General features: G+C 37.4%; 2 protein-coding genes across 2 annotated transcripts; both read right to left on the minus strand.

Moving 5' to 3' along the window:
• Positions 1-16,437: 16,437 nt before the first annotated feature.
• LOC138894334 (uncharacterized) lies at positions 16,438-20,839 on the minus strand. The gene is made up of 9 exons (XM_070179023.1): positions 20,728-20,839; positions 19,758-20,354; positions 19,446-19,511; positions 19,191-19,342; positions 19,049-19,079; positions 18,222-18,963; positions 17,721-17,834; positions 17,350-17,409; positions 16,438-16,936 (listed from the first exon to the last, which is right to left on the minus strand). The coding sequence occupies exons 1-9, from the start codon at positions 20,837-20,839 to the stop codon at positions 16,438-16,440; spliced, it is 2,373 nt and encodes a 790-aa protein (XP_070035124.1).
• A 159-nt stretch (positions 20,840-20,998) lies between these two features.
• On the minus strand, positions 20,999-21,799 carry LOC138894335 (uncharacterized). Its single transcript, XM_070179024.1, has one exon. The coding sequence runs from the start codon at positions 21,797-21,799 to the stop codon at positions 20,999-21,001; it is 801 nt and encodes a 266-aa protein (XP_070035125.1).
• Between the last annotated feature and the right edge of the window lie 1,866 nt (positions 21,800-23,665).

Below are 23,665 nucleotides of genomic sequence, written 5' to 3' on the forward strand. Positions count from 1 at the left end.
TGATTGGAATTTACAAGACGAGGTATGAAAGGTGATATTGCATTCATGGTTGGAGAAAGAATATTGCTCTGGGCTTCACCTATGAAAGGTGTAATGAGGTTTGGAAGGAAGGGCAAGTTGAGTCCTAGATATATCAGACCCTTTGAAATTCTTGAAAGGGTGGGTGAAGTGGCCTACAAGCTTGCATTACCACCTAATTTATCAGCGGTTCATCCGGTGTTTCATGTGTCTATGCTCCGAAAATATCATGGTGATCCGTCCCATGTGTTAGATTTCAGCTCGATCCAATTGAAAAAAGATTTGACTTACGAGGAGGAGCTAGTGGCTATTCTAGCCCGGCAGGTCCGACAGTTGAGGTCTAAGAGTTATCCTTCAGTTCGGGTGCAATGGAGAGGTCAGCCGGTAGAGGCATCTACCTGGGAGTCTGAGTCGGACATGCGGAGTAAATATTCACATCTTTTCTCCAGCTCAGATACTTTTTCTAACTCCGTTCGAGGACGAACGTTTGTTTTAAAGGTGGAGAATGTGATGATCCAAATGTCATCTTTAAATTTAATAAGTAATTCTGTGTTCTAAGACCTCGAAAAGCACCATTTATCATTCCTCAACTTGCGTGCGCAATCCAAAAAAAAATTTCGGAAAGTTCTCATGTGAAACAATAAATTAAAATGTGAAATAGAGCTTTAAAAACTCAACTAAGTTGACTTTAGTCAACATTTTGAGCTCGGGTAAGGCGATATTTGGGAGATTTTTACGGGAAAACATTGGGGTAAGTGTTCCTTATCCTATATTAATTATATTTCATGATTTCATACTCATTTATATAATGAATCCGTGAATTTATGGAAGAAAAATCAGATTTTTATAAAATCTTCCAAAAATAAAAATTTAAGATTTGAACGTCCATTTGACATCGGAATTGGATAATTTTTGAATGGTTGGACTTGTCTCGGAATGGGTGTTCGGATTTCGTAAGTTTTTCCGAGATTTGAGACGTGCGTCCCACTGTCGAATATTTTAATGAATTTCGGTTTTTTATCCAGAAAATTTATAAATTCATATGGAATTAATTCCTATGATTCGTATTGAGTATATCGAATTGTTTGTAAATAGATTTGAAGCCTTTGGAAACAAATTTAAGGTGGGGAACTCACAACCTCTAGTGGTAAGCACCCTCCACTTCCAACCAAGAGGTTGTGAGTTCGAGTCACCCCAAGAGCAAGGTGGGGAATTCTTGGAGGGAGGAAGTCGAGGGTCTATCGGAAACAACCTCTCTACCCTAGGGTAGGGGTAAGGTCTGCGTAAACACTACCCTCCCCAGACTCCACTAGTGGAATTATACTGGGTTGTTGTTGTTGTTGTTGTTGTAAGTACAATAATTTATTTCATGTTAAAAATAATCGATTTTTAATTGAGTACTTAAATTATTCATCACTATTTGAGTTAATTATCATCAATATATCTTGGTAAATGATAGATTTATCAAAGAGCAATTAGTTTGATAGCGTTACGTTGAAAATGTAGTCATCGGAATATGCGTTTGGTAGTGTATATCTCATATTTAAGAAAAAACCGATAAATAACCAAAAATACTGAAAAGCCTACAAAAACCGAAATGATAAAAAATCGACTTAATTGGTTTGGTTTGGTTACAATATTTGAAATATCGACTTACTTGGTTTGATTTTATTAGGGAAAAAATGACCCAAACTGAACCATGAATACCTCTAGTGGTTAACCTTGGCTTGAGGGAATAGAACCCTTAATTTAATTATTATGTGAATTGTATGTGAACGACGTATAGGCGAAGTGACGAGTGTCTATACGTCGTCAAATTAATGTTTTCCTGCTTACTTGAAAAATCATAAATTGTTTTAAATCATAAATTAATTGTTATAATAATTGTTTCTCTCCTATTCATTTTCAAATATTAATTCTTGAATTCCTACATTAATTGTTACATGTTATTTGAATTATGTGTTTTAATTGTTATTTGACATTTAGCATATTAAATATTAAAATGCCTATTTTCTCCCTGAATTCCATAATAATCTGCTATTTATCATTGTTTGTTTCATAATTAAGTTATAATTATTGTATGCTTGTTGTCTTATAATTTTATATTAATTATTGTATTTATAGGGGAAATTTTTTATATAAGAATTGGTAAATGAATATGTTAGAGGAGCGGGTTGCACGCCGCAACAGAAATAATTATAATGAATATATTGGGGGATCGGGTTACACGCCGCAACAGACTTATGAAAAGTCCATATTGGAGGATCGGGTTGCACGCCGCAACAGACTTATTAAAAGTCCATATTGGAGGATCGGGTTGCACGCCGCAACAGAATTGAATGTGAATATATTGTGAGAACGGGTTGCACGCTGTAACAGAATTGATGGAAATAATAATTGGTTATGACTGTTGGGTTGGCTTCAATTATTATAAATGAGTTACCTGATTTATTTCTATTATTGTTGTTGTTACTAATATTGCATACAGGTTAATGTAAGTAAACCGCCTTAGCCTCGTCACTACTTTGTCGAGGTTAGGCTCAACACTTACCAGTACATGGGATCGGTTATACTGATACTACACTCTGCACTTCTTGTGCAGATTTTGGAGTTGGTCCCAGCGGCGTACCATAGACTTGCTCGAATTCCAGCAACCGGAGGAGACTTGAGGTATAATTGCATGGCGTCTGCATTTCTAAAGTCCCCATCTATTTTACTTTAGCTGTGTGTTTATTTCCAGACAACTTTATTTTATTTAGACCTTTATTTGTATTTATTCTAGAAGCGCGTGCACTTGTGACACCAATTCTGGGATGGTATTTAGACACTGTTATTTTTATGGATTATTTCACTATATTTCAAACTTTGCTTCCGATTTTGGTTCCTTGATTATTAATAATGTAAAGATTTTTTAAAAATTGGTTAATATTATTCTAACGTTAGCTTGCCTAGTAATTGAAATGTTAGGCGCCATCACGGTCCGAAGGTGGAAATTTCGGGTCGTGACAGTTGGTATCAGAGCCAGGTTACATAGGTCTCACAAGTTACAAGCAAGCTTAGTAGAGTCTGAAGGATCGGTACGGAGATATCTGTACTTATCTCTTAGAGGCTATGAAATTTAGGAAAAATATCACTTCTTTCTTATTCTGTCGTGCGATTTTATTCTATCATCGATGATTGAACCATTCTACTCGTATTCTCTCGCAGATGGTGAGAACACGTAATACCTCTACCGATGGACATGGACCAGAACCCCCGCTGGCAACTATGGCCAGGGGTAGAGGTCGAGGTCGTGTTAGAGGCTAAGGTAGAGCTCAGTCCAGAGCTCGAGCAACTGCACCTGTTGAAGAACCTCAGGTGGACCTTCAGGAGGAGGTTCCTGTTCAGAATGTACCAGTTGGACCAGTTCAGGCCCCGGAAGGATTCATAGCCACTTCAGTACTTCAGGACGCTCTAGTCCGTTTGGTAAGGCTTATTGAGGGCGTGGCCCAGAATGGCACATTTCCAGTGGCACCAACCAATTATAGGCTGGGGGAGGAACACAAAATCCCACTACTCCCACTCTGGAGCATATGGCTCCCCAGAATCAGGCTCCAGCAGCTCCGCCAGTGGGGGTAGTTCAGCTAGTTATTGCGGCACGGATCGGTGGTAGGCCCACCATGTCTTTTGAGGCCTTATTAAGACTGGATAAGTTTACCAAGCTCTTTCCAGTTCACTTCAGTAGTACACCATCTGAGGACCCACAGGATTATCTTGAACGCTGCCATGAGGTGCTACGGAACATGGGTATAGTTGAGACCAATGGGGTTGATTTTGTTGTATTTCAGATGATGGGTTCCGTCAAGAGGTGGTGGAGAGATTATACATTGACCCGACCGGTCGGATCGCCTGCACTTACATGGGAGCAGTTCTCTTAGCTATTTCTGGAAAAGTTCCTCCCTATCACACTGAGAGAGGAATTCTGCAAGCAATTTGAGCGTCTATAGCAGGGCAGTATGACTGTTACTCAATATGAGTCCCGTTTTGTGGATTTGGCCCGTCATGCTCTCCTTTTACCACCTACGGATAGAGAGAGGGTGAGGAGGTTTATTGAGGGACTAACTCACCCTATCAGACTTCAGATGGCCAAGGAGACCAGAAGTGAGATTTCTTTTCAGGCGGCTGCTAATGTCACAAGGAGGATCGAGATGGTTCTTGCACAGGAGAGAGGGCAGAGGTCCGATAAGAGGCCTCGTCAGTTCGGTGGTTTCACTGGTGCCTCGTTTGGAGGCAGAGGTAATTTTAATAGGGGTCATCCTCCCAGACAGTTTCATTCAGCACTTCATGTATCTCCCGGTGCTTTAGGGAGTCATAGTCAAATTATGCCTTACTCTGGGCAGCCAGAATTCAGTGCACATTTAGCTCATATCAGTGCACCACCACTCCAGAGTTACTACAGCAGTTATCCGGCCCATTTGCGTCAGCTTCAACTTTAGCAGCCAAGGCATCAGGATGGGTGTTATGAGTGTGGGAACATTGGTCACATCAGGAGGTATTGCCCTAGATTGGCGAGTAACAGATCTCGGCAAGATTCTCGTGCCATCATACCGGCACCGATTGCTTCACCGCCTGCTCAGACAGCTAGAGGAAGGGGTCAGGCAGTTAGAGGTGGAGGTCAGGCTATTAGAGGTGGAGTTCAGGCCATTAGAGGTGGAGGCCAGACCGTTAGAGGTGGAGGCCAGCCAGTTAGAGGCCGTCCCAGAGACGCAGTTCAGAGTGGTGGGGCCCCTCTGATTTTATGCTTTTCCAGCTAGGCCTGAGGCCGAGTCATCTGATGTTGTGGTCACAGGTATTATTCTAGTTTTCCATAGAGATGTTTTTGTTCTATTTGATCCAGGATCTACTTATTGCTATGTGTCCTCCTATTTTGCTTCATTTTTGGTTGTGCCTTATGATTCTCTGAGTGCTTCTGTGTGTGTATCTACACCGGTGGGAGACTTTGTGGTAGTAGATCATGTCTATCATTCGTGTGTGGTTACTATTGGTAATCTTGATACTAGTGTGGATCTTCTATTTCTTGATATGGTAGATTTTGATGTCATCTTGGGTATGGATTAGTTGTCCCCTTATCATGCTATATTGGATTGTCATGCCAAGACAGTGACCCTAGTTATGCCGGGGTTACCTCGGTTAGAGTGGAAAGGAACTCCTGGTCATTCTGCCAGCAGGGTTATTTCTTATATGAAAGCTCGGCGTATGGTAAAGAAAGGGTGTCTAGCCTATTTGACTTATATTCGCGATCCCAGTGCGGATGCTCCTTCTATGGACTCAGTACCAGTTGTTCATGAATTTTCAGAAGTATTTCCTGTAGATTTGCCGGGGATGCCACCCGACAGAGATATTGACTTCTGTATCAATTTGGCACCAGGCACTCAGCTCATTTCTATTCCACCATAAAGTATGGCCCTGCCAGAGTTGAAAGAATTGAAAGAGCAGTTACAAGACTTGCTTGATCAGGGATTCATTAGACCTAGTTTCTCGCCCTGGGGTGCACAAGTATTATTTGTAATGAAGAAAGATGGCTCTATGCGGATGTGTATAGATTATCGGCAGTTGAACAAAGCCACTATCAAAAACAAATATCCGCTGCCAAGAATTGATGATTTATTTGATCAGCTTCAGGGTGCCAAGGAATTTTCGAAGATCGATTTGAGGTCTGGTTACCATCAGTTGAAGATTAGGGCATCTGATGTCCCTAAAACAACTTTTTGAACTCGGTATGGGCATTACGAATTTCTAGTGATGTCATTTGGGTTGACAAATGCCTTAACGACATTTATGGGATTGATGAATCGGGTGTTCAAGCCTTATTTGGACTCTTTTGTGGTTGTATTCATTGATGATATATTAATTTACTCCAGCAGTCAATAGGAGCATGAGCAGCATCTTCGAAGTGTGCTTCACACTTTGAAGAATAATCAGTTATATGCCAAGTTTTCAAAATGTGAGTTTTGGTTAGACTCAGTTGCTTTTTTGGGGCATGTGGTATCGGCAGAAGGCATAAAGGTGGATCCTAAGAAGATTGAGGCTATTCAGAATTGGCCTAGACCTGCTTCGGTTATAGAGATCCGGAGTTTCCTAGGTTTGGCAGGTTATTATCGTCGGTTCGTGGAAGGGTTTTCATCTATAGCAAGCACCTTGACCAGACTAACCCAGAAGGGTGTTCCATTCAGATGGTCAGACGAGTGTGAGTTGAGCTTTCAGAAGCTCAAGACCGCCTTGACTACGGCGTCAGTATTGGTATTACCCACTGGTTCAGGATCGTATACGGTATATTGTGACGCATCTCACATTGGGCTTGGTGCAGTATTAATGCAAGATGGCAAGGTAATTGCATATGCGTCGCGGCAGTTGAAAGTTCACGAGAAGAATTATCCTGTTCATGACTTAGAATTGGCAGCCATTGTTCATGTACTGAAGATTTGGAGGCATTACCTCTACGGTGTCTCGTGTGAGGTATTTACTGATCATCGTAGCCTTCAGTATCTGTTCAAACAAAAAGATCTTAATTTGAGGCAGAGAAGATGGTTAGAGTTGTTGAAAGACTATGATATCACCATTTTGTATCACCCCAGAAAGGGCAGTGTGGTGGCCGATACTTTGAGTAGAAAGGTTGTGAGTATGGGCAGTCTTGCGTATATTCCGGTTGGTGAGAGACCATTAGCTGCAGATGTTCAGAATTTGGCTAATCAGTTCGTGAGGTTAGATGTTTCAAAACCCAGTCGGGTTCTAGCTTGCACAGTCGCTCGGTCTTCTTTATATGAGCACATTAGAGAGAGGCAGTATGATGATCCTCACTTACTTGTCCTTAAGGACACGGTGCGGCACGGTGATGCCAAACAGGTTGTTGTAGGGGAAGATGGGGTTCTGCGAATGCAGGGTCATATTTGTGTGCCTAATGTGAATGGGCTTCATAAATTAATTCTTAAAGAAGCACACAGTTCCAGGTATTCTATTCATCCAGGTACCGCCAAAATGTATCAAGATTTGCGGCAACATTATTGGTGGAGGAGAATGAAAAAGGATATAGTTGCATATGTAGCTCGATGTCTGAAATGTCAGCAAGTTAAGTACGACCATTAGAGACCTGGTGGTTTGCTTCAAAAGTTAGAAATTCCTGAGTGGAAGTGGGAGCGTATCACTATGGATTTTGTTGTTAGGCTCCCACGGACTCTAAGAAAATTTGACGCAGTTTGGGTCATTGTGGACAGGTTGACCAAGTCAGCACATTTCATTCCAGTGGCAGTTACCTATTCTTCAGAGAGGTTAGCTGAAATTTACATTCGTGAGATTGTCTGCCTTCACGGTGTGCCCGTGTCTATTGTTTCAGATCGAGGTACGCAGTTTACCTCACATTTCTGGAGGGAAGTACAGCATGAGTTAGGCACGCGGGTGGAGTTGAGTACAACATTTCATCCACAGACAAACGGACAGTCAGAGCGCACTATTCAAATATTAAAAGATATGCTCCGCGCTTATGTTATAGACTTTGGAGGTTCTTGGGATCATTTCTTGCCACTTGCGGAGTTTTCTTATAATAATAGCTATCGGTCGAGCATTCAGATGGCTCCATATGAGGCATTATACGGAAGGCGATGCCGATCGCCTGTTGGTTGGTTTGAACTGGGAGAGGCTCGGTTGTTGGGTACCGATTTGGTACATGATGCCTTGGATAAGGTCAAGATTATTCAGGATCGACTTCGCACAGCTCAGTCTAGGCAAAAGAGTTATGTCGACCGTAAAGTTCGTGATATTGCATTCATGGTTGGAGAAAGAATATTGCTCCGGGTTTCACCTATGAAAGGTGTAATGAGATTCGGAAGGAAGGGCAAGTTGAGTCCTAGATATATCGGACCCTTTGAAATTCTTGAAAGGGTGGGTGAAGTAGCCTACAAGCTTGCATTACTACCTAATTTATCAGCGATTCATTCGGTATTTCATGTGTCTATGCTCCGAAAATAGCATGGTGATCCATCCCATGTGTTAGATTTCAGCTCGGTCCAATTAGACAAAGATTTGACTTACGAGGAGGAGCCGGTGGCTATTCGGTCCGACAGTTGAGGTCTAAGAGTTATCCTTCGGTTCGGGTGCAATGGAGAGGTCAGCCGGTAGAGGCATCTACCTGGGAGTCCGAGTCGGACATGCGGAGTAAATATTCACACCTTTTCTCCAGCTCAGATACTTTTTCTAACTCCGTTCGAGGACGAACGTTAGTTTTAGAGGTGGAGAATGTGATGACCCAAATGTCATCTTTAAATTTAATAAGTAATTCTGTGTTCTAAATCTCGAAAAGCACTATTTATCATTCCTCGACTTGCGTGCGCAGTCCGAAAAATTTTCCGAAAAGTTCTCATATGAAAAAATAAATTAAAATGTGAAATAGAACTTTAAAAACTCAACTAAGTTAATTTTAGTCAACATTTTGAGCTCGGGTAAGGTGATGTTTGGGCGATTTTTACGGGAAAACATTGGGGTAAGTATTCCTTATCCTATATTGAATATATTTCATGATTTCATACTCATTTATATAATGAATCCGTGAATTTATGGAAGAAAAATTAGATTTTTATAAAATCTTCCAAAAATAAAAATTTAAGATTTGAATGTCCATTTGACATCGGAATTGGATAATTTTTGAATGGTTGGACTTGTCTCGGAACGGGTATTCGGATTTCGTAAGTTTTTCCGAGATTTGAGATGTGGGTCCCACTGCCGAATATTTTAATGAATTTCGGTTTTTTATCCGAAAAATTTATAAATTCATATGAAATTAATTCCTATGATTCGTATTGAGTATATCGAAATGTTTGTGAATAGATTTGAAGCCTTTGGAAACAAATTTAAGGTGGGGAACTCACAACCTCTAGTGGTAAGCACCCTCCACTTCCAACCAAGAGGTTGTGAGTTCGAGTCACCCCAAGAGCAAGGTGGGAAATTCTTGGAGGGAGGAAGCCGAGGGTCTATCGGAAATAACATCTCTACCCTAGGGTAGGGGTAAGGTCTGCATACACACTACCCTCCCCAGACCCCACTAGTGGGATTATACTGGATTGTTGTTGTTGTAAGTACAATAATTTATTTTATGTTAAAAATAATCAATTTTTAATTGAGTACTTAAATTATTCATACTATTTGAGTCAATTATAGTCAATATAACTTGGTAAATGATAGATTTATCAAAGAGCAATTAGTTTGATAGCATTACGTTGAAAATGTATTCGTCGGAATATGCATTTGGTAGTGTATGTCTCATATTTAAGAAAAAACCGATAAATAACCAAAAACACCGAAAAATCGACAAAACCCGACAAAAACCGAAACGATAAAAAACCGACTTAATTGGTTTGGTTTGTTTCCAATATTTTAAAAATTGACTTATTTGGTTTAATTTTTTTTAGGGAAAATCGACCCAAACCGAACCATGAACACCTCTAGTGGTTAACCTTGACCTGAGGGAATAGAACTTTTAATTTAATTGTTATGTGAATTGTATGTGAACGACGTATAGGTGAGGTGACTAGTGTCTATACGTCGTCAAATTAATTGTTTGCCTGCTTACTTGAAAAATCGTAAATTATTTTAAATCATAAATTAATTATTATAATAATTATTTCTCTCCTATTCTTTGTCAAATATTAATTCTTGAATTCCTGTATTAATTGTTACATGCTATTTGAATTATGTGTTTTAATTGTTATTTGACATTTAGCATATTAAATATTAAAATGCCTATTTTCTAACTGAATTCCATAATAATCTGCTATTTATCATTGTTTGTTTCATAATTAAGTTATAATTATTGTATGCTTGTTATCTTATAATTTTATATTAATTGTTGTATTTATTGGGGAAATTTCTTATATAAGAATTGGTAAATGAATATGTTGGAGGAGCGGGTTGTACGCCGCAACAAAAATAATTATAATGAATATATTGGGGGATCGGGTTGCACGCCGCAACAGACTTATGAAAAGTCTATATTGGAGGATCCGGTTGCACGCCGCAATATATATATATATATATTAGGGGATCAGGTTGCACACCGCAACAGATTTGATTAAAGGAATATATTGGGGGATCGGGTGGTATGCCGCAACAGAATTGAATGTGAATATATTGTGAGAGCGGGTTGCACGCTGCAACAGAATTGATGGAAATGATAATTGAAAATGATACTTCGTCGAGGTTAGGCTCAACACTTACCAGTACATGGGGTCGGTTGTACTGATACTACACTCTGCACTTCTTGTACAGATTTTGGAGTTGGTCCCAGCGGCGTATCATAAACTTGCTCGGATTCCAGCTACCGGAGGAGACTTAAAGTATAACTGCATGGCGTCCGTAGTTCTGAAGTCCCCGTCTATTTTACTTTAGCTGTGTGTTTATTTTCAGACAACTTTATTTTATTTAGACCTTTATTTATATTTATTCTAGTAGCTCGTGCACTTGTGACACCAATTCTGGGATGGTATTTAGACACTATTATTTTTATGGATTATTTCACTATATTTTAAATTTTACTTCCGCTTTTGGTTCCTTGATTATTAATAATGTAAAGATTGTTTAAAAATTAGTTAATATTATTCTAACATTAGCTTGCCTAGCAAGTGAAATGTTAGGCGCCATCACGGTCCGAAGGTGGGAATTTCGGGTCGTGACATCAATGGTGAAGAGTCAAACACCTGAATACTAAAAACTCTTTACTGCTCATTTTCGAGAAGGATTTTCATCCAACTCATTTCAAACCTCTCGAGTAACCGTCATGACAAGCTAAAAAGCTTGTTGTTAAGGTAAAGAGATAGTTATATCCTAACACTATGCTAACACCAAAAAACTATTAGATACTAAAAATATCTACTCAGCTAATAAAGCTAAATATGGCTTAAAATAAGTAATACACAGTTGGAAGGAGTCATATTGAAAGAGAAGTGGAGAGAAAATAGGAAAAGTATGTAACCAAATCCCCTAATTTAAGGCACTAATGATAGATTGTATATAATTTGTAAATAATTCTTGTTTAGGGCGGATATATATAAAATTAGGATAATTTTGGTAAATAAATTTCAAATATTATATAGGAAGGAAAAAATCACTTGATTCAAATAGTCTTAATTTATGTATATTATAAGTTATTATTATTTACATAACAAAAAAGATATCTTAATAATAGTACGAACCTTACATGATATTTTAGAAAAGAATATTGAAAGTTAATTGATTTATACTTATACCGAAGAAAAATCAAAATAATTGAGAAGACCACGAAAAGCTCATTTTGGTTATAATGCTTAGTATTCGAAAAATTTATGATACAAATTACCGAAAATAACCAGCAAACCTGCACCATATAGTTGTTAATCATTGTTTTGTCTTCACAAATATTACTTACTTTTTTTTGCTTATTAATTAAAATCTTTTTATTCAAAATGATGCATGGTTATAAAGAAAATAACGTGTTATTTCAATGAATTTACTAGTTCCATAGAAACCAAACTTGTGCTAGCATTAATTGATTTTGAAAAGAAGTGGACTTACCTTCAGTCAAAATAGAAATCAAATCCCCTCTACTTATGTTCTCGTTTTGGTATTTTGATAAGAAATGTGCTCACCAGCTTCTGAATATGGACAGGTAATTGATTGGAAAAACTACTCAAACTATCACTCCATAAACAATTTCAACCAAAATTAGCCCAAAAATAAAATATTTATCAAAAAGGTCCAAATATAATTTTAATCCAAACAATTTTCAATTAATATTAGTTTTTTAAGCATACAGTGAGCTAAAGTGAGTTTCAAAGAATCAAGCACCTTAATTCGATTTAGCACTATTAAATGTTAGTTTGTTGGATTGAGTAGAAGGATTGAACTGAAAATGTCAAGGACAACCATTGAAGCTTGTTTAAGCTTGAATTCAAAATTTTAGGTTTTCGAAATTGGAATTTATTTCAAGTGGTATTGTTGGAAGAGATTTGATACATCTTAAGGAGTGTGAATCTCAATTTTTGGACGATTTGGGGGAGAGTTTAGGTGGTTTGAATTGAAATTTGAGCGAAATTTGAAGTGCACAAGATGAACATGGAAGAAGATTATATGTGTATTTCACTGTGTAACTCCGTGTATCTTTTGTGTATCACTTGTGTATTAAATATATATCTCTTGTGTATCTCCTGTATATACATGTATACATATATGTGAGATACATATTTGATTCATATGTCGTAGAGAAATTTTTAAACTTGATTTTAGCTACGAATTTTGACTAAAAACTAGTCCAAATCTTTCTCAAATTTTGTGTATTGAGTCATCTATATGTTTTCAATGAATTTCAACCAAACTCATTAAAATGTCCTTTTGCTTAGGTTTTTAGAATCTGGTATATTCTTTTCTTTGGGTTTCATCTTTCCTAACTTATCCATGAAATTATTTTTCCGTCTTACATCTCATGTTGCTCATTACGCTTAAAAATATGGAAGGAGATCTTTGCGTATGATTCTTGGACAGAAAGAATCCTTATTTATCTAGATTTTTATGCGCTTGGCTAGTTTTGGTAAGTATGTGATTAATGGCTAGAGGTTGATAAGTTTGGACTTATTTTGTAAGATTCCCAAGTTGATTTTGGACTCAGGTGTGGTAAGGCAGAAAAGGCCCAATTTGTATTTGGAAGGTTTGTCCTACTTGGGCCTCAAAAACTCTACTAGCCCATATTTCCTGGCACGAGCGAGAAATTGCCAGTCTTCTCTGTGCCGAGTCGATCGATCGATCGATCGAGAGAGAGAGACCATGGGTAAGTGAAGATTTCAATTTCTGCATTTGGGTCCAATTTTTCTTGCTAATTCTAATAATCTCGTTCTCGATTTATAGCAAGGGTCAAAGTTCATGAGCTAAGACAGAAGTCCAAGACTGAGCTTTTAGCTCAGCTGAAGGACCTACAGGCAGAGCCTTGCTCTCCTCCACGTTGCCAAAGTCACTGATGGTACCCCCAATAAGGACTCAAAGATATAAAATTTTGTACCCGTTTGCAAGTATATTCAAATACATTTGTCAGTAAAAGAATTGATGTTTAAATGAAAATGGGGTTGGATGCAGAAGGGTGGTGAGGTTATCAATAGCACAAGTGTTGACATGATATCACAGAAGCAGAAGTCGGCGTTAAGGGAACCTTACATGAATAAGAAGTACTTACCTCTTGATCTTCGTCCCAAGAAGACCAGAGCCATTCGTAGACGTCTTACTAAGCACCACGTACTTTGCATTTGGACCTCTTGAAGTTTTTTGAATTTGCTGTTATGTTATTCTTCTCGAGTTTCATCATTTATATGTTTAGTAAAACGCTGCATTTTTTCTGCCATTTTCTTACTCGAATACTCTGTTACTGAGCTTTGTACTCGTTTGCTCTTGAAAATGAGGAATCTTTTAATAAAAAAGCTCTTAGTTTTTATGATTTATACTCCTTTTTGTTGTTGTCTGAGTAAACCAAATATCATGTCATGCTTCTTGTGTGCTAGCCGGCTTTGTACTCGTTAGATCTTGAAAAGTGTGGTGCATAATCTTAGTAGTGATTCTAGTTTTAATAACGCTATATTCAGTGTCTCATAGGAATTAATTAAAATGACCCCTACCAGTTTCATATAAGGGAATAGATCATAATTTCTTTTTCATTTATTTTCAGCTGTGGAAAATACTAAGAATAAGTTTAAGTGATGTGGGGGCCTGTTTAGAATTCTTAAAACTTGTGGGGCTAACTTAAAACCTAACAAATAAAGGTCCACTTTTGGATCCAAACATCTAAGAGCCCGTTTGGACATAAAAACTTTTTTCCTTTTTTTCAACAAATTTTTACTTTTTTTCGAAATCAGCGTTTGTTTATAAAATTTCCAATTTTCACTTGAAGATCCATTTTGGAATTTTTCGAAATTTTGAAAAACTCCAAAAAACTGTTTTTCAAAATTTTCACTCGGATTACTTACAAAACTTCAAAAATAACCCAAAATTATATTCATGTCCAAACACAACTCTAATTTTCAAATACCATTTTCACTTGAAATTTTTTTTTACTTTTTTTGGAATTTTATAATTCTTATTTCCAAACGCCCACTAAGTGACTTTCTCTCTTCTCTCTCGCTTCTCATCAAAATTCAAAATCGCGTGGGTTGGGAGTTGGGACGAAACCCAACTACCATAGACACAAAAAGCAGCAATTTGAAGTTAGTTCTTGATGTTTAACTTCTTTCATTCCCCGGAAAGCAATGATTTGAAGCATTTTATATTAAACAAAGAGTGACGCCGAGGAGGTTGATGCAATTGATGGACACACATCAATTGACCAAGAAAGAAAAGTTAAAAGTGTTATTGATGTGGTTTGTTCACACCATCTTGTTGGCATGTGATAGTTAGAAAAGAAGTGGATAAAAGAGTTTTATATTGTTGTTTGTTTTGTACTCGTTTATCCACTTCTTTTCAAGCAGCAATATAAAGCTCAGTAATAGAGTACATAATAAGCAGCAATGTAAAGTTCTTTTATCCACTTTTTTAAAGTTATCACATGCCAACAAGATAGCGTGAACAAACCACACCAATATTGTCTTAAACTTCTCCTCGGTCAACTGTTACTTGTCCATCAATTGCATCAACCTCCTAGGGTGATCCATTATTTTTTACCTCATAGTTGATCCCAAAACTTTTCACCATTCTATAGATCTTCTTCAGCTTCTTTTTCTTTGGGAAAGCCTCACAATTTAACTTGGTGACCAGCGAAAACTTTCTCAGCAAAAAAAAATAGGGCATTCTCTCCAATATAAACCATATCTCGTACTTCTTCTCATATTTCCTAACTTGACGAAGAAAAAGAGAATGAACCATTTTTCTACTGAATCCAGTTTAGTTTTTTGACAGCTTCCAGAAGTGGCCAGAACGACAATTTTTAAATTAGGTCTTGCTCCTGCAACACTCTTTTGAACTTGAAAAATAATTGCATCCTCCACCGTACTAAGATCTTGGCAGGGAAAGAACTACCAAACATATGCCGCCATGTGGTCAATCCATACACGTCCAAAATAAATTGCACACCCTAAAGCCTTTATTTGTTAGGTTTTAAGTCAGAACATCATTTAATATTGCTGTTTTTTCTATATATGTTCTGCCCGATATTTGATGGAAATAGAGTTTGAGCTTTTATGTGGAGAGTTCACTCAAAACTCAGCCTAAAGCCATAAACAAATTGCATCACTTGCAGGGAATCATAGTAGTCCAGTTTGTTTAGCTACTTGAACTTTCATCTTGTTGGTGAGTATTCGATTCCCACCTTACAATCCCTTTCCCCCTGTATATAATTTAACAAGAATTGAATTGCCTGCACAAGAACAATTATGCAAAGTGTTCTATTAAATGAAATAATTGTCTTAGATGTAGCATGCTTATCTTCTCTTTTTATTTATTTCTTTGAGATAATTAGGCATATGAAATACAAATTAGGAGTATTTAATAGCCATGCATAAGCAGTATTTGCTTGGTTGCCATCTCTCTTGTTATTTAATTACATGTGACAAACCTAAAATCACATGGAGAAAAATTATCTTGAAAGACCTGTCGAAATTGAAGATCAGAATCATCGAAGTATCTCCATTGATGAACCAAGTTGAGCTTGTGAGAGAAGGTTCTAGATGACAGAGAAATTGGGGAAATAAACTTTGTGTTATTTCCATTTCTGTAAAGTGTATATATATACATGTGTAAGAGTGTAAGAGAAAAATAGAAAAAATATCCTAATTAAAAAACTGCCACTCTAACTAATTCAACTATATTGACCAATATTGACTAATCAACTACACAACTAAGTCTACACAATTGATATACACATAAATATTACATTAACCATTTTCAATACCCCCCTCACGTTGGAGATGAGGGACTGCCAACTTGCTAAAAAGATCAGAATGTTTAACCCCTGTAAGTACCTTTGTCAAGATATCAGCCAATTAGTAGAGGTAGAAATGTGATGTAGTGTGACTAGCCCATCCTGTATATTGTCTCGCACAAAGTGGAAATTCACTTTGATATACTTTGTCCTCTCATAGAATACAGGATTCCTTGCCATATGAATAGCTTCTTGACTATCACAAACACAGTTATGGGATTGGTGCACATAACTGTCAATTTTTCTAGCAATCTCGTTATCCATGCCAATTCTCCAACAACTTTCCTGATAATGAGACAGTAGTTTGTTTCTTTGACTTCCAACTAATAGGGCTATTCCCAAGTAGCACAATGTACCCACTCACAGATTTTCTCGAATCAGGGCAAGCAGCCCAATCTGAGTCACAATATGCAGTGATGACATAACTGGGATTATTGGACAGAAATATTTCCAAAGTAGTATCTTCCTTATCTAAGAACATGTATAGCATCCTTGAGATGAGTTTCCCTTGGTGCCTGTATAAACTGGCTCAAATGTTGGACACTATAGGTTATATCCAGTCTTGTGTTTGTTAGAAAGTTTAATTTCCCAACTAGCTTCCTATAATATCCTGGATTAGACAACAAGGTTCCTTCTTCACTCCTCAATTTAATAGTAAAATCAAGTGGAGAGCTAACAGTAAAGAATGTCAAGCAATCATATTTCTTTAGTAGGTCCATAGTAAATTTTCTCTCGCAAATCAATACTCCATCAGCCTTATACAACATCTCTAGCCCCAACAAGTAGTGTAACTTCCCAAGATCCTTTATCCTGAATTGATTGTGCAGGAAAGCCTTCAATTCCTTAATTTCCTCCAAGTTGGCGCCAGTAAGAATCACATCATCTACATATACAGCCACAAAGACTGCTGAGTTCCCCTGTTTACTGTAGAACAATGAGTAATCACTAGCTGAATGTTTGAAACCCCTAGAATGCAGAGACTCTGTCAACTTATCATACCATTATCTTCTAGCTTATTTTAGACCATATAATGACTTCCTAAGTCTGCACACTAAGTTTCCATTAGGTACCATTAGACCTTGTGGAACCTCTATGTACACTTCTTCATTTAGATCCCCATGAAGAAATGCATTGTTAGTGTTGTGACTGTGGTCATCTTCACCACTGGTTAAAAGGTTTATGCGTAATCAATTCCTGCTTCTTGTGTGTATCCCTCCACTACAAGTCTTGCCATGAATCTTTATACACTTCCATCTACCTTGTGTTTGATCTTGTATACCCATTTACAACTTATAGCTTTCTTTCCTGCAGGCAATTCAACTAAATCCCAAGTATGGTTAGTATATAAAGCTTCAAATTCATGTGTTATTGCCATTTACCATGCAGGATTCATATATGCCTCCTCATAAGAAGATGGCTCAAAATCATGTGAAATGTTTCTAAGCAATTAATGACTTTCAAGATGCAAGACATTGAAAGAAACATATTGTTTGTTGTTACAGAATACATTAAATGGTGTGGGAATAGTGTGATATTCAGGTTATGTGTTATGATGCTGAAGGTTTGGCAAGGAGTACACATAGACTTTGAGGTGTACAGGAGTGTTATGTGTTCTGCTGATCTTCTAGGTTTTGATGGATTTGTTTGAAGGCTGTTAGACTCAATGACTTGAGATTTAATGGGATGTACCTGTGTGGATGATTGAGAAATAGGGATGGTTTATGGAGACATGTGTGAACTTGACATATACTGATTAGGTATTGTTGAACTAGGTAGAGAAAAAGGTGCAGCATTATCTGATACAAATCTACTAGTGACAGAAATTGATGCATCATTATCATATATGCTACAATCAATTGAAGTCCTAGAAGTAGAATGAGAACAAGATGGATTAGAATTCATCAGATGCAATACAGAAGGAAAGCTGGAATGTTTAGGTAAAACTGCAAAAGGAAAAATATTTTCATGGAACACTACATCTCTAGATATATGTATTCTCTTTGTGGCCAAGTCTAGGACCTTGTAACCCTTTGTAGCAAAGGGATAACCTACAAACACATGGAGTGTGGCTCTTGGTTCAAACTTGTCTTTGCGAGTCTTTAGTGTACGAGGGTAACACGAGCAACCAAAACTCTTAAGTTGTGAATATTTGGGCTTTTTGTTATACAGGAGTTCAAAAGGGATTTTGTTGAATAGTGGATGAGAGTCTCTTTATCAGATAGGTGGTTGTTAGAATGCACTCCCTCAGTACCTGATAGGTAGTTTGGACTGGTAAAGTAAGGCCCTTGCTGTTTCAAGTAGGTATTTGTGTTTTCTTTCCACCACACCATTTTGTTGTGGTGTGTATGGACAAATTTTCTGATGTACTATGCCTTTTTCTTGGAAGTATGTCATGGTTTCATTGTTGACAAATTCTAGACCATTATCAGATCTAATGGTCTTAACTGAGGTACCAAACTGATTTTCAATCATAGACAGAAAATCTTTAATGGCATGAAATGTGTTGCTTTTGCAGCTTAAGAGGTGAGTCCAGGTTGACCTACTAAAATCATCAACTATAGCGAGGAAGTTTCTGTAATTATCTTGTATGGGTATATGGTAGGGGCCCCATAGGTCTACATGGAGTAACTCAAGAATTTTGGTGGATGAAGTGGTCCTTTCAGGGAATGGTAACTTTGCTTGTCTTGCCATAGGGCAGATTGAACAAATAAAGGGTTGTTTAGGGGGAAAATTAGCTGGTATAGTAGATATTTTCCATATTTTTATAAAGGGTACATGACCTAGCCTATTGTGCCACAAGTAGTCAACATTATTTCCAGAAGATGCAGAACATATAAGAGAAGAATTCACAGTAAAAGGATCAATTTTATTGCATGAATGGATACTATTTACATTGCTCAATGGATAAGATGACTCATTTACAGTTGACGATGAATGAAAGGGATGAGCTTGATCCTTTTTCTTGCTAGCATTGTTATCAGGAATGAGGCAAACTAGAAATTGAAGTAGTGGGTGGACTCAACTCTGAACAATTGTGACACTTTGAATAAAGAAAATACAACTCACTCCTTGCCTTACCAATCTCAAGAGGCCTCTTCATTGAAGTGGCCTGCATTAGACAAAGATATTTGTTGAAATTAACCATGCAATCAAGATGCACTATTAATGAGTGGATTAAAATAAGATTGTATTTAAAGCTAGGTACATACAGGACTCTAACCATAGTTAGTCTATGACTAAGAAAGACATCACCAATTTCTGTCACTTTTACCCTATATCCATTAGGTAAGGTGACAAGGAAGGGATAAGGTAGGGTTCTAATATTAGTGAGAACAGACTTTCTATAGGTCATATGGTTTGAAGCTGCACTGTCTAAAATCCATAGGTCAACAATTGAATTTGAACATTTACATGTGGTTGTTACAGCTATCTCTTTATAAGTAGAGCAACTGAAGATTTTGGTCGTGGTTCCTGCCATCAGCATCTCCGCTGTTGCAAGCTTGCATCTCTTCACACTGACCATGGACATTTGCAGCAGATCCTGTATTTCTTTCCTTTGTAAATTTAAAGTCTTATGAAAATACATGTAGCCTAAGCACTTTTCCTTGGTATGCTCAGGCTTTTTGCAGTAGTTACAATACAATTTAGATCTATTGGGGGGGGGGGAAAGTAGGTTTATATGATTTCTGTCCTGCAGTGTTGCCTTGTGGAGTATAATTAATTTTCAATTTATTGTTTCCTAGTCCATTCACATTCAAAGAAGTGGATTCCATGACTAGGTGATTACTTGGCCTAACTTCTCTATGTTTCTCCTCCTGAATGAGGATGGAAAAGGCATGTGCAATGCTAGGGAGGGGATTCATCATTAGAATGCTTCCCCTAATGACTATGTAGACTTTATTGAGTCCTATTAGAAATTGAATTAACCTTCGATCTTGCTCTGCCTTGTGCATATTTGCTTTGGCACCACAGGTGCATTGACAATCACATTGTGCATGTGCATTCAAAGTATTGAGCTCCTCCCAGAGCTTCTTTATTTTTGTGTAGTATCTAGTTATATCTAGGGTTATTTGATTTAGGTCATTCATTTCCTTTTGCAATTGGTAAAGTTTTTCCCCATTTGTTTGATCGTATCTTTCCTCAAGCTCTTTCCATAACTCCTTTGCATCATTCACATATTGTAGACTGTCAGCCAAATTCTTTGAGAGTGAGTTCATAATCCACGATGTCATCATATCATCGCATCGTGCCCATTGATCATAGGTCGCTTCTCCAGCATTTGGTTTCTTACACTTTTCTGTAATGAATCTGACTTTATTTTTCATGGAGAGAGCTCTAAGAATGCCTCTCCTCCAGGATCTATGGACGGTGCTGTCAAATACCACTGGTACCAGTACAGTCCCAGCACTTTCCGATGGTGTATATATAGCAGGTTGGTCGAATCCAAAATTATGGTGGTATCCTTAGTATCCTTGTCTCCAGCCATGAATTGAAGAAGAAAATATCAGAAATTTGAGTTAGTTGACGATTGAGAGTATGCGAACCAGTGATTCCCAAACGAAACGAAATTATGAATTGAGAACTTCCGATTTGTGATTTCAAATCAGGTGAAAACAACAAAGAAAAGAAGAGAAGACAAACTGGATGTAGATCGGAAATTATGAGCTGAGCTCTGATACCATGTCGAAGTTGAAGATTAGAATCATCGAAGTATCTCCATTTATGAACCAAGTCAACAATTGAATTTGAATATTTACATGTGGTTGTTTCAGCTATCTCTTTATAAGTAGAGCAACTGAAGATTTTGGTTGTGGTTCCTGCCATCAGCATCTCCACTGTTGCAAGCTTGCATCTCTTCACACTGACCATGGACATTTGCAGCAGATCCTGTATTTCTTTCCTTTATAAACTTAAAGTCTTGTGAAAATACATGTAGCCTAAGCACTTTTCCTTGATATGCCCCAATTTTTTGCAGTAGTTACAATACAATTTAGATCTATTAGGGGAAACAGTAGGTTTATACGATTTCTATCCTGTAGTGTTGCCTTGTGGAGTATAATTGGTTCTAAATTTGTGGTTTCCTGGTCCATTCACATTCAAAGAAGTGGATTCCATGACTAGACAATTTCTTGGCCTAACTTCTCTATGTTTCTCCTCCTCAATGAGAATGGAAAAGGCATGTGCAATGCTAGGCAGGGGATTCATCATTAGAATGCTTCCCCTAACGACTGTATAGACTTCATTGAATCCCATTAGAAATTGAATTAACCTTCGATCTTGCTCTGCCTTGTGCATATTTGCTTTGGCACCACAGGTGCATTGACAACCACATTGTGCGTGTGCATTCAAGGTATTGAGCTCCTCCCAGAGCTTCTTTATTTTTGTGTAGTATCCAGTTATATCTAGGGTTACTTGATTTAGGTCATTGATTTCCTTTTGTAATTGGTAAAGTTTTTCCCCATTCGTTAGATCGTACCTGTCCTCAAGCTCTTGCCATAACTCCTTTGCATCATTCACGTATTGTAGACTGTCAGCCAAATCCTTTAAGAGTGAGTTCAGAATCCACGATGTCACCATATCATCGCATCGTGCCCATTGATCGTAGGTCGCTTCTCTAGCATTAGGTTTCTTATACTTTCCTGTAATGAATCTGACTTTGTTTTTCATGGAGAGAGCTCTGAGAATGCTACTCCTCCAGGATCTATGGCTGGTGCCGTTAAATGCTACCGGTACCAGCACAGTCCCAGTACTTTCCGATGGGTGCATGTATAGTGGGTTCGTCGAATCCAAAATTGTGGTGGTATCCTGAGTATCCTTGTCTCTAGCCATGAATTGAAGTAGAAAATGTCAGAAATTTGAGTTAATTAACGATTGAGAGTGTGCGAACCAATGATTCCCAGACAAAATTATGAACTGAGAAGTTTCGATTTGCAATTTCAAATCATGTGAAAACAACGAAGAAAAGAAGAGAAGACGAACTGGATGGAGATCGGAAATTATGAACTGAGCTCTGATACCATGTCGAAGTTGAAGATCAGAATCATCGAAGTATCTCCATTGATGAACCAATTTGAGCTTGTGAGAGAAGGTTCTAGACGAAAGAAGAATTGGAAAAATGAAATCTGTGTTATTTTCACTTCTGTAAAGTGTATATATACACGTGTGTAAGTGTGTAAGAGAAAAATAAAAAAAATATCTTAATTACAAAACGGCCACTCTAACTAATTCAACTACATTGACCAATATTGACTAATCAACTTCGCAACTAAGTCTACACAACTGATATACACATAAATATTACATCAACCATTCTCAATAAGACCTAACATCTCTCAAAATTAATACCGATTTAGGGGGGAAAAGCACAATGAATGTAAACAATGTGTGTAGGCAATACCAGCAAATTGAATAACTTAGATTGAGACTTAGTTGTTTACAGCTAGGTTTGGTTTTGCCATAAGTTTTTTAGTTTAGTAAGAGACTCTGTATTAAAGTTGTCTAACGGGATATGACGATTTAGTTGGACGGGACGCGACATGACTATTCCTTAACGGGATAAGGGGTTCCGGGACGCTACCGGGTCGAGATTAGCGGGACGAACCCCTCGTCCCGTTCCATTCCACTATCTAAGGAGATGGGACATGTCGAGGGCCCTTAGTGGGATTCTTTTATTTGTTAAATTTTTATTAATTAAATATTTAAGAACTAAAAATTATTTTAAAAAACTATGAAGTAACTAAGTACGACAATTTTTAAAAAAATTCAAGGCTAAAGTCCTTTAGTTTATTCAATAGAAATTTCATACAAAAATACAAGCACCTAAAGAAGAGCACCTAATATATACAGCCATCTTGTAGGAAGGGTTCTATTTGAACTAGGTCTCTAAATAGCTAATAACAAATTATCATACTAATATCAAGTGTCAATGCCAATTCGAAAGGAATTGTTAAGGAATCGTCCCGTTAGACAACCTTAGTATAGCGTAAGTGAGATTTGAAGACCATCTAGATTTAGAGAATCTTTGATTTAGTCAAATTGTATTGTATTGGAATAAAATGGCCCCTAATAGACCGGAATGGATTAGAAGAGTCAGTAATCAACCTAACAGTTTGCGATATAAGCATGGTTGATTGATTGAGAGATAGTCTTTATCAAGTTGAATATAAATTATGTCCACCTCATTGAATTGTTTTACTCCTGCTAGTCCTATAACATTTCATTATGAAGTGGAAACTCTTATTTCCCTTTTTAGAACTAGAAGTAATGCAATTTCTGCACCAATTCAGCCAAAATTCTCAACTTCCACCACATTGTCATGTAGCAGGTTGGATGAATTAATGAATATAGAGTATCCTGAATTTTCTGTTTATTTTTATTTTCACGTTCTCACTTTCTACAGTCTCCATATCTAACATTATTACTGTCCTTTTTGTGAAATAAATGTGAACCGCGCATGTCATCTAGTTAATGGAACAGAAAATAAAATAATACTCCCTCCGTTCTAATTTATGTGAACCTGTTTGACTGGGCACGGAGTTTAAGAAAAAATAAAGACTTTTGAAACTTGTGGTCCTAAACAAGTCAAAAAGGGTCCAGAGTATTTGTGTGGTTAAAAAACTTCTCACTAAGGGTAGAATTGGAAGTTTAAGCTAAATTATTTCCAAATTTAGAAATGGCTCATTTTTTTTGGAACGG

The sequence above is a fragment of the Nicotiana tomentosiformis genome, chromosome 6, assembly GCF_000390325.3.
Source record: "Nicotiana tomentosiformis chromosome 6, ASM39032v3, whole genome shotgun sequence".
Lineage (NCBI taxonomy): Eukaryota > Viridiplantae > Streptophyta > Magnoliopsida > Solanales > Solanaceae > Nicotiana > Nicotiana tomentosiformis.